The sequence below is a fragment of the Mya arenaria genome, chromosome 5 (genome assembly GCF_026914265.1).
Source record: "Mya arenaria isolate MELC-2E11 chromosome 5, ASM2691426v1".
NCBI lineage: Eukaryota > Metazoa > Mollusca > Bivalvia > Myida > Myidae > Mya > Mya arenaria.
In genome coordinates this window covers 32,204,959-32,217,438 of record NC_069126.1, presented here as the reverse complement: position 1 = coordinate 32,217,438, position 12,480 = coordinate 32,204,959, and the positions used below count along the sequence as shown (strand labels likewise).

The 12,480-nt window shown below is 36.3% G+C and overlaps 1 protein-coding gene across 3 annotated transcripts in view; it reads right to left on the bottom strand.

Moving 5' to 3' along the window:
- Positions 1-2,823: 2,823 nt before the first annotated feature.
- Positions 2,824-12,480, bottom strand: part of LOC128233652 (hemicentin-1-like) — a 29,834-nt gene continuing 20,177 nt past the window's right edge. For 2 of the 3 annotated variants that reach the window (XM_052947435.1, XM_052947437.1), the window contains exons 5-14: positions 11,143-11,442; positions 9,885-10,163; positions 9,071-9,361; positions 8,528-8,845; positions 8,098-8,397; positions 7,847-7,987; positions 7,482-7,503; positions 7,004-7,092; positions 6,625-6,640; positions 2,824-6,296 (exon numbers count right to left, since the gene is read on the bottom strand). In XM_052947435.1, coding sequence (XP_052803395.1) covers positions 6,146-6,296; positions 6,625-6,640; positions 7,004-7,092; positions 7,482-7,503; positions 7,847-7,987; positions 8,098-8,397; positions 8,528-8,845; positions 9,071-9,361; positions 9,885-10,163; positions 11,143-11,442 — 1,907 coding nt within the window. In that variant the 3' untranslated portion in view covers positions 2,824-6,145. The remainder of the gene's footprint in view (positions 6,297-6,624; positions 6,641-7,003; positions 7,093-7,481; positions 7,504-7,846; positions 7,988-8,097; positions 8,398-8,527; positions 8,846-9,070; positions 9,362-9,884; positions 10,164-11,142; positions 11,443-12,480) is intronic. The other variant, XM_052947436.1, reaches the window with a different exon arrangement.

Genomic DNA, 12,480 nt, shown 5'->3' with positions numbered 1-12,480 from the left:
TGGGGTAAGCGGGGTCAGCGTACTGGCGTGTAAATCGGTGATGCTCGTAAGTGACGTGCGTATACTGTCAAGTGGACTGTCTTCGTTGTTTTAGAATGCAACTCTGGGTGCATTAGCAGTGTAATCGGTAAACAAATATATTGGCGGGTGGGGTAAGCGGGGTTGGCGTATTGGGGTGTTAATCTGTGCTGCTCGACAGTGTTGTGCGTAAACTGTCCAGTGGACTGTCCTTGTTGCTTGAGATTTCAACTCTGGGTGCATAGTCAGTGCAATCGGAAAAAAAAAATATTGGCGGGTGGGGTAAGGGGGTTCAGCGTACTGGGGTGTAAATCGGCGCTGCTCGTCAGTGCTGTGCGTAAACTGTACAGTGGACTCTCCTCGTTGCTTTAGAAAGCAAATTCTGGGTGCATTAGCAGTGTAATCGGGAAAAACAAATATTGGCGGGTGAGGTTAGCGGGGTCAGCGTATTGGGGTGTAAATCGGTGCTCCTCGTCAGAGTTGTGCGTAAACTGTCCAGTGGACTGTCCTCATTGCTTGAGATTTCAACTCTGGGTGCATAATCAGTGTAATCGGGAAAAAATATATTGGCGGATGGGGTAAGCGGGGTTCAGCGTATTGGGGTGTAAATCGGCGCTGCTCGTCAGTGCTGTGCGTAAACTGTACAGTGGACTCTCCTCGTTGCTTTAGAATGCAACTCTGGGTGCATTAGCAGTGTAATTGGGAAAAACAATACTGGCGGGTGGGGTAAGCGGGGTCAGCGTACTTGGGTGTAAATCGGTGCTGCTGCTATGCGTAAACAGTCCAGTGGACTGTCCTCGTTGCTTAAGATTGCAACTCTGTGTGAATTAGCAGAGTAATCGGGATAAAAAAATTGGCGGGTGGGGTTAGAGGGGTCAGCATACTGGGGTGTAAATCGATGCTGCTCGTCAGTGCTGTGCTTAAACTGTGCAGTGGACTGTCTTCGTTGCTTTTAAATGCACTCTGGGTGCATTAGTTGTGTTATCGGGATAAAAATATTGGCGGTTGGGGTAAGCGGGATAAGCTTACTGGGGTGTAGATCGGTGCTGCTCGTCAGTGCTGTGCGTAAACTGTCCAGGGGACTGTCCTTGTTACTTTAGAATTCAACTCTGGGTGCATTAGTTGTGTTATCGGGAAAAAATGTATTGGCGGGTGGGGTTAGCGGGGTCAGCGTATCGGGGTGTAAATCGGAGCTGCTCGTCAGTGCTGTGCGTAAACTGTACTGTGGACTCTCCTCGTTGCTTTAGAATGCAACTCTGGGTGCATTAGCAGTGTCATTGGGAAAAACAAATATTGGCGGGTGTGGTAAGCGGGGTCAGCGTACTGGGGTGTAAATTGGTGCTGCTCGTCAGTGCTGTGCGTAAACTGTGCAGTGGACTGTCCTCGTTGCTTTAGAATTCAACTCAACTCAATTAGATGCATTAGCAGTGTAATCGGAAAAAATATATTGGCGTGTGGGGTAAGCGGGGTCGGCGTATTAGGGTGTAAATCGGTGCTGCTTGTCAGTGTTGTGCTTAAACAAGAATTTAGTACTTCAGGGTCAGGGTTAAACGACGTTTTGACGGCAAGCCAAGATTTGACATCATTATCGATGGAAAATATATTATGATTTCTACATGTATTGTTAAGTTTCCAGAAGAAGAGACACAACTAGTCCATTTGTTGGGAGGTTTGTTGGTAGATTTTACCGAAAAATCTTTTGGATTATAAAGATGATACTGCTGGATAGCATAACAGATATGCTTGAGCATATGGTACCAAGAAAGAGAGAAGAAAAGGCTCGGAGTTCGATTATGAACATGTCGAATATTACTGATTGTAGTACAAATAACTGTTTTTGTTTAGTGTGTTTATAATGTAAAAAGGAGGATAAAGAGATATTTATTAAATATCTTATTAACATAAAGAGACAAAAGGTAATCACAATTGAATGTTTCAGAGATGTGGTATTTCTTACCATTACTCCATCATGTTCCTAAGATATGCTATTTATTACCATGGCATCTCTACATCTCCAAGGAATGTTTTTAACCATGACTGAGTAAATAGTGGTACCACAGCTTAATAATTATTTAAGGGGTCACCACAGTTAAGTCACCAGGTTAATGCCGGTTATAGTTTAAGATTGATATTCTAAGTTTAAGTCCGATTTTAGCCAAATATGCACCTTGTTGGCACTTGGTTATAACTTTCAATTATGCTGCCATGCATTTTTTTCCAGTTAATACGCAGTGACACCTACCGTAAGAAGCGTCTTCTTGCACACATTGGTGCTACCATATATCAACAAGACAACGCATTTCCCAAAGAGTCACCGATACACAGATGGCTTTTGCTTTCCTTGATTTTGGACGTTTGGAGCACGCTCTCTATCGTCGGTATTGCGCCCCGATGGACTTTGCTGTTTTTTTCATGCCTGAAGGGTATTTACGTGAACAAAGATACACTTATACACAGGAACTGGCGCTGGTCGTACGACCTACTAGGTAAATACTGTGTTAACTGTATATGAAATACTGGTACAGTCACATTTACAATACACAACAAGTGCCGATCTACATGGGAGAAACAATGTGATGTGACGTATTTTGACGTTAAAATACGTCGAAGTGCTCCATGGCTGTGACAGGGTATAATGTAAAGCCACTGTAAACAGTTTATTTTCTATGTATTTTGTCACATGTTTGTGTATTCAGTGCGGAATATAATGAGGGGGTGGGGGTTACTTTTTTTCTGTAGCGAAACATGATTATTAGATTTAAACAAAATACCCTCGTAAATATTATCTTTATTTCCATCATCGAGTGATTTCAATATTAATATTTGAAATACGAATTGTTTTTTCGTAATATAAGGAGTCAACCCCAAAATTCACATGATTCATTTTAAAGTCATTACTTATCCACATTTGCTCCAATATTCATCAAACATTATAAATACACATGCAATATAAAACAGCTATATACAAAAACAACATAAATGGGAAAGACTATGTACACAAGTTTAAGCAATAAATTATATATCATGTTGTAGTTGGTTAACATGTATATAGTAAGGCACAAGAGAATAAAATGTTTTGTTGTGCAAAACAAACCCTATCTACTGCGAATACCACACCAACGCCATGTTACTGCCCTAATTACACTAGGAAAACACAAGCAATTAGGTTTCAGTCACCGCACCTGTTGTAATAACTTGCCGAAAAAGAAATACAAGTAATCTTAGGTGGTTTATATTAATTATAATGTAAGGCAAAACATGTGCTTGTATTAAGAGCAACCTGTACCAGTTAATGAAACATTTATGACAGACAATAATATCTTAAACAAAAATTATTACAATTAAAATAATGATTTCAAGAAATGTAACAAGCTAATTGATCGCAGTATCATGTCATAAACGTGAGTATTATTCGCCGAGTAATAGTTCTTACAGAGGGATATAAATAACAGACATGAATTTCATAATGTTGCACAATTTTTACATTTATTCACGTTTATTGCTCAAATCATACAAACACCATTCATTTCTCTAGCTTTAACAGCACGGTTTTATTAGAACGATTTATGAAGGACTTTTCCAAAGAGATTTGCCGATTCTGTTGAATGAACGATAGTTGAGTGGATTAGCACAGTATCATCTTCACTTATGCGATCTAAACAGTATTGGCATAACACGTCCCAGCGAAAATCTTGGCATGGTAGTGACGATCTTCGTAAACTTCAACGTTAGTTCAACTGAAGCCTCTAGGTCACCCAGAAGCTTATCGATGATTAGGAGATAGTAATCAGGTCAGAAGTATTCTCCGTAAACAAATAAGTTCATCCATAATTATGTTGTTTTTTCTGGGAATGAGTTGAAAGAAAACTGAAGAGACGTGCAAGTTAGATCTTAATTAAGTGTCCAGTTGTATGTTATTTTTTACTTTTAATAGAACAGATTTACAGTTTTAGGATGAATAGTTATTTCGTACACAATTCGCAGCATAATCTCATTTTCTTAAGTGTATATAACAATATTTTACAATTAATATATAGCATTGCGGAGTTACTCAGTATCGACAACAATTAATCATCATAGCTCATGAGATCGTGAGCTCATCATACATGGAATTCGGATTTCTAACTTAAAGCACTGTCTGCACTTGGTTCTTCGCCATCGTGTTGTGGTAAATGGGAACCTCTGCATATCAAAGAAAAATATAAATACTATGATATATTGAGTCATCTTATAAAAAAGACCTCCGCGGATTGAGATATACATTCACTCAATAGTTTATTCAAACAATAATGCCATGAATAATATTAAATCTTATCAATGTATTAATGAAACATTATTTGTATAATCCAAAAGTAAATATTGCATCCACATGCCAATAGCATGGTTAAGTTCGACTGTGAAAGACTATATGAAGCTGAGGCAAGCGAAGGCTAGTAATGCATCACTAAGAGGAAAGCACAATTATTAATGAACCATCGCGAGTGTAGCGATGTGCACTTTCAATCCGTTGTACTCATAAAGGAGACCAACTTAGGCGACATTATATGGACGGCAGAGGCAACTAATCAACACTGTTAAGGAATCGACGCATAACTAACGCACTTCCACCAGTGAAAGCCTGTATCAAGCCAAAGGAAGGGAAACCAATGCAAATAGGTGTCAGTGTAAGGAAACCAACGGCCACTTACGGGTCATTGTAGGAAAAGTGATAATACAAAACTGTTAGGAACCCACTACTTAGAAGAAATTGAAAAGCACTAACGCGATATTGTAAGGAAAGCGAAGGACAGTAACACATTAAATCAATGACTTTTCTGTGAACTAGTGGTTCCACCCAACCAATGCAAAACATCTATTTAGGGTACGATAATGCAACAAGCCAGAGCAAGTTTTTGCATCATCGAAGCAACGTTATATTTGGCATTTAAGTGTTTTAGAACATGGGGGTTATTTTATTTCATGCTTTCTTGTGGTTTATGGAGTTTTGTCAGTATCTAACCCAACAAATCTTGCATATTATTCCATTTAGTCATCAGTTGGTTATAAAGCTGTTCAGGCAAACGTCCTGGTTGGCTAAAACATTAACACCAATTTAGTTCTCTTTTTTTTGCTTTACTAAACAATTAATTAGGCAGCCGGGATCAGTCCTGTTGCTTAAAAGTATTTGGTTAAAGCAAGCATAATCAATAACTTAAGCAAATGGCATTACTATAAGTTAGTTTTTTTAATTGATGGAACTTCCATTGCAAATATCTAGAGCACGTTGATATATTTTGACCAGCCCCGCAAAGTCCACCCTAGCTAGCCAAATTAAATTGGTAACCCGTTTCTTTGACACACAGTGACAAATATGTAAATGTTAAAGTTAGTCTGTGACTCTGTGTTCATATCATTATTTTTACTACCAGATGTTTCTGGGAGAAGTAGAGACAAAATGCATATGATATTTGTACACGATATCTTCATGAGCATCCGTCTGAGTCATTAGTAAACATATGTGTTCAGAGATAATCTGAATATTATAAAACATTTGAACCAACTTAATCCAAACGCATGTGCAAACCCTAATAAATAGATATCTAAACATATTACAAACAATGGTATACATAAACCGTCCTCAATGTCAGCTTTCGTTTTTAACGTTTTACAGATGTTGAGATGTTTACTTTGTCAAACATTACTTCCTGCTTAATACCATTACATTTTATTGATTCATACATTATAGGTTCTAATACTTTTACTTTGAGCACAATCTGACATGAATTGGACATGTAATTCAACATAAGTTATCACCTATTTTAGATTTTGCAAAAACTACGAGAAAACTAAATACATTTTTACATTACATTTTTACATTAAAGCTTTACCCATCGCGTTAGGAGACGTCCAGGTATCTTTGTATGGTCATTCTCATTAAAAATACGCCTTAAAAGAGCATTATTTGTTTTAAACAGTGTTAATCGAGATAGTTTTACCTAAGTCTACCATGTTATCTCTGGACGCGATATTTTCTAGTCACTTGTAAAGTAATTTTATAACCTACACTAAGGTTTTACCAGACTAAAAATTCGTTTATATATATAGAGATTGTTCTTATTTGTAAATGTTTTCAGACTTGGTTAATTGGTCAGACGTGTATTTTGGACACATTACAATTAAATGCCATTTTGATGCCGTTGAGAGGTAAAAAAGATGTACTTGTCTTTGATTCCTCCTTGTTTGGATCGGGAGTTGCCATGGACTCATCTAGCGGCATGTACACGTGTGGCTTATCCGGTCTATAAAGAAATTTCATGTCAACGATAAACGGAAATATAACAAACTTAATAACTAAAACCTCCGCCCAATGTTTGAGATTGTGAGCTATGATTTATTTCAGTCACGAACGTTGGGTGTAATCAATTTGTTCTGTGTTGTCATTCTTACGGTGCAATAACTGTCATGCGCATGTATTTTAATAACACCCCATTTATTGCATGGTTATCTGTTACCATTTAAATACGGGCATTAATGCATTTATACACGTAGATAAAATGCACTTACATATAGAACGTATGTTTTTAAATAGCATCGCTTTACGTTATTTAAAATGAGATAAGTTCCTACCCTTCATTTCCAACACCTGAAACAACAATAATTTGGAACAATTTACTCCAATTATAAGAATTATACTACATGATAATTTATTAAATACGTTATGATTGTAATCAATAAGAAGAAAAGGTTCATTATGAAGGCCAGTTATATTTTTAGTACCGGAAACAATGAGTCGGGCTAATGTATGGACAATATGTTAATAAGAGAGGTTTTATGTATTGCTCATTTCAAATTAACTGTATACACAAGTTAATTTTGAGGATATAGTCTTGTTGAATTACATGCATTCAAACATCATAGTATACAGGAAATTAACTAGCAATCTTTAAAAACAGTACTTAAATGAACAAAATACATAATTTTTCAAACAATGAAATATGATACTTACTCAAAACGTCGTAAACAGGCGTGTTGTTTTTCGCTGATACAGTTTCATAAGTTATGGCATCGTTATCACCAGGAATCTCAGCAAAAGGTCTGAATTTGTTTAACGTTGACAAACATACAGATATAGTACATGGAAGGTGGACGTGAGAAAATAATTAACTTATCCAAAAATGACATATCTAAATAACTTTATTTCGTTGCTTTGGATACATGATCAAGAAGAACAATTAAAACCGTCAAATTTAGAGTTTGGTGGTCATATGATTGACGTTGATTACGTTCCGAGGTTTCTCGGTTATTAGGTCAATGTAAAATTAATAAATGAAAACAAAATAAAATTTGTTGTCGAAAACATCAATATTACCACACTTTTATAGTTCATAGAAATGCAAAGTAAAAAACTTAAAAACTATGGATGTCACTATATAACTGCTTTCTAAAATACATTTCTAAGATGTCCCTTATCAATTTAAACTTACACGGTAGGTCTTGAGCGTGAATCTGTAAATAAGAAAGTAGTGAAACCCCATTAATATATAAGGACATATTGTAAGCAATAAAGGATTGTACCAATTCTAATCCCGAACGAATGACTGTGCAACACAATGTGAACTTGGAATTATTGCACATTTAGGGACTTTGAAATAATAAGTTTGTTCATTATAAGCAATCGAAATTTTAATCGACTTGGGGTGTATTGCTATTTACATCAATGTTTAGAAATCTAATAATTTCCACAAACTTGCTCGAGCTACCTTCGATAGTTATACCAGGAAATTATATTGTACATGTTTGAGATCAGTAAATGCACTTTTTACAAAGCAAAGAGAACAAAACAGCGTACCTTCTTTACGGGTGACCTTGAACGCACACGAGTATTTATTTCGAAGAAAACAGAAAACGACGACAATGACTACCATCGTTATAAACCCAGTAATTACAACACCAGCAATAACAGCGCCACGTGATTCAATAGGGGCAACTTCTGTAAGATGATAACAACACTATCTTTAGTTCGGTACGTTAAAATGAATTAGTAGTTTAATTGCTATATAAATCAAATGCATGAGCGTAGCACATTCCCTAATGCTTTACCTTTTAATGTGCTGAATCTTAGTATTTGTTTCCCTGAATCACCTGCCGTATTCAGAGCATAGCATTTGACAAAATAAGATCTCCCTGGTGCTAAACTATGAAGGGTTACGTTCATCTCAGTCTCTCCGTTATCTTGAAAACTAAAATTAGGCCAATCCCCCAAAGCATCTAATACTCGATATGATATGTGGAATGTTTGTGGAGACCCATTGTTAGGTCCAGGAATCCATGATAAAACAGCGCTTGAACTCGTGACTGTGTTTGAAATCACCATGAAACAGGTTGGAGTATCAGGTGGACCTGAAACGTATATAATATTTATATGAAGCTTAAACCCTGCCTATAAAAAGAGGGTAGTTCAAAAATATCTCGCAAATAGCACAAAATATCTCAAATGGATTTACTTTAAATATTTGCATTACACTAGTACCGACTGATTGCAGAAACATATCCTCGACTATTTCCTCGCCAATGCCATTTTTAATTGAAAGACTGTACGCGCCGAAATCATCAATATCAGCATCGAAAACGGTCAATTTACTCGACAAGTACATTGTTGTAATTTCATATTTTGCGGCGATGTTTGACAATTGTATGCACATATTTCTCCTCAAACATCTTTTCCAGACGAACTGTGAGGCGATCGGAACTGGGTACGCAACCACATTGTACTGCAGTGTGGCATTATCGTGTAATTGAGCTGTAAAGTTCAACTTGATATCTTGGCCAGGAGGGCGTCTTGGTGAACCTGAAAGACGAATCCATATTTCCAGAGTATATATAACTACTCTTATGAATACATGTATTTCACAAAGTATCAAATACATAAGGAATAACTTTAAAGAAATAACTGAACAATTATGTTTTACGAATAAATCTTTATAGAATATTGACAAAATGTCTTTTAAAATGGCATGTGTAAGAATATATATTAGCATGAATTGCTGATAATGAAAAGGCTGTGTAAACTTACATGTTACAAACAAATGTAAATCCTTTGCTGAAGATTTGTCAAAATTAAATTGGTTGCTGGAATCACAAGTGTAAAGCCCTGCATCCGTGCATGCCAGGTTTGCAATGGTGTACTCTAGCTGTGTTGCATGGTTTACGGATCTCCTCAGTTCACCGTCCTTTCTAATATTGATGGTTGATGGAGGATTGCTATCCACCATGCAGGTAAACGTCGTACTTTTTTTCTCTGCTTGTGTTACGTTTGCTTCGTGTCTAATCCCAGTGACACGAAACTCTGTTACGCTTGACTTATCTAGAAAATATATTGTGCATATTTGTTACAGCATGATGTTGTATGAAAGCATATAGTGTACGTTTTCTCTCCACAAAGCCTGTTACAAAGGTGCGATTTACTTCAAATGATCGAACTCCAAGATCAATATATTTCAGTACAAATAAATGCCTACATATATGTTATATCGTTTACAAGATTATTCTATTTGAAACCATACCATCACATTATATTTCATAAGCGTGATCATAAAAACATAGTATCTTGATGAACATACGATATGCATGGATGTATATCACTTTAAAATAACTTGTCTGGATTAACTGCCACTACCAATTGAGAGTGTACTCGGACTTTTCTTCCCTAACCAATTACCAAAGCAAACAAAATTATGTAAGATAAAGGTAATGAACTTATTCAAATTGTTGCTAACATGGACCGCAATAGCATTAATGATATGGACGTTTTTTTAATTAATGATTTTATGTTTATAGACAGTACTTACAAATCTATTAAGTAAATGATTGGGCAATTATATACATACACTGAACATTAAGATGCATGGTCCCGCTATGATTTCCAGGGTGGGCGGGAAATCCAGTAGGCGTCAGCCGGTTTGTCGCCGTGCATGCGTACATGCCGTCGTCTTGTTTCTGCACAGAACTGATACTGAAAATCTGGCTATTCCATTTCCTGCTGTCAATTGACCTCGTCCACATAAAGGATGTCTGAGAAGGGTTCCCAGGGATGATAGAACATGAATAGTTCACGACCCTGCCCTCCAAAACGGTATAAGTCTGTGGAAGTTGCACTTTAGGTCCAACTACAGGAGTAAATATGTTGTTAATAATAAAACGTTATTAATTAGGTGATAATGAAGGGCAAAGACCAATACTGTTGACTGAGGGCATATAACTCGATCAATATGAAATCACATTTTTAATGAGTATCTTATTAAATAACTATTACGCATGCTACGATAGTTTGATTAGATACGCTGTAATATCTTACCTTATTATTGAAGCTGATTTCCCCTTTTCATTCATTGATTCTGCTTTTTAGACTTGACTTTAATGAATTTGACATGCATCCATTATAGTGACATTGCACATACTTATTAATATAGCCTAATGCACTGTACATTCTAAAGAATCTTTTTTTTTTCGAGATTATTTCGTAAATCGTTCGCCGAAAGTTCAAAATTGTTTTCACTCTCGTCATCTATTTTGTCAGTTTCCAAAATATTAATTGTCATAAAATTCACTAACAGGTTAAACACAACTGAAATAGCAAACCGTACAAAGTGGTTCAAGTAGTCGATAGGTTTGTTATTACAAATATGTTTAGAACAAGGCACATATTTTTTAAAACAGTCGGTTAAACGAAAAATAAAATGGCTGCCGAATTAAATAATTTACAGCATGCTGATATTAGGGCGAGTTTCGGCAGCCAATGGTCCATTCTTCGAATCCCGTATTTTGCGAGGTTAGTACCCAATCAACAGCAAAAACTAGTATTGCCCGACTTATGTCCGTATTGAACAGGATTTGGCATACATTGTCGTCAATTTTAAAGTATAAGTACTATGATTGTTCCAATATCATGTCAAATACGTAATAATTATTTAATAAGTACATTTATGCAGCGCTGTATGCGACTGACAATATGCGAGTTGATGGAGATAGATTTGACAGTATTTGAAACAGTTTGCCTTTGTTATAACAGTCAAAATTGATTGTTTCATAATTATATTTAGATCGATTTAAAAGAAAACATTTCTGTTTTATTCAAAAACAACTTACACTGGACATCTACCGAGAACGCTCTGCTGTTAGTTCCCGTTTCTGTGTTTTCTCCTGTTGGATCCATTGTGTTTGTGACCGAAAGGGTGTACTGGCCGTGGTCAGCTGGGTGCTCGACATTTGTCAAGAACACATTAGCTCCGGACACTTGTCCACGACTCGGAGTTGACCAAATGTACGTGACCAGGGGCGGGTTGGCGTAACTGGTGCAGCTGATAAAGCGGTCTGTGCCCTCCACTAGTATGGCCGTGGTCGAGATAGAAGTTCCACTGATGGAACAAGAAGGTGTACTCGGGGGATCTACAGAACAATAAAACAACGATTATTTTCTTGTGTACTCTTGTGTTATGTGATGGGTAGGCTGAATTGGTTGGGCTTGCTCTTGACTTGTATAGCAGTGATCGAGATAGTTATTCCGCTTGACGTGCATGTTGGTGTTAGCAGAAGATATACGGATCGAATGAAGAAACAATTCTTCTCTATTGATTGTCGTGTTTTGAGCGTGTTGTTGGAACTGCTGCAGCTGATAGTGGATTCTTTGTTGTCGACTAATATAGCAGCATTCGATGGCACAAACTTGTGAACGTAGAGAAGCTATATGTAGAATACAGTAAGATTACACCATAATGTATTGATATGATCCGGAAAACGTTAGTGGAACAGGTACAGGTTATAATGTGGTTATTGTCCTGCGATAGAAAAGCCCGAAATATATATGACGCTGATTGTACATTATGTTTTTTAAGTAAAATGATATATAATTATTGATCTGGGCCGGGCTTATCAGTTGTTTTTCCACTATTATACAATATACTATGCATTAAACCGTAACAATCTTATGTATTATTTAATTTAGTATTTTTACTTTCAGAAAAATTATTCTATGTACCAAATGGTGGTTAATCTTCTTTAAATTCGCATGACCGTATGAAAATACTAGTAATTATTTATCATAGATATGTATTAACTACACATTTGCGATTCAGAGCAATAGCCTCGGTCGTTCGTTCATTCCCTTTGATTTGATAACGCCGTTACAGTTATAAAAAATAAAGATTCCAGAATAATTTGTGGGTAATAAGGATATTTAGTCTCTATGATTCATATTGGATAACAGAATTATGAATGACATCCCTAAATCAGTAATTTTATGACGTTTCAGTGAAATCATAAGCATAATCAATGGTGCCTAATAGATCCCATAAGGTGTTTCATTTGTGTATAATTTACATGCATTTTCCAATCACAAAATGAAAACAAATAAATATCTGCAGTTTACATAATGCATTTCGTCTTGCAAATTAATTTTCTTGACGTCGTATACAGTCTGTACTAGAA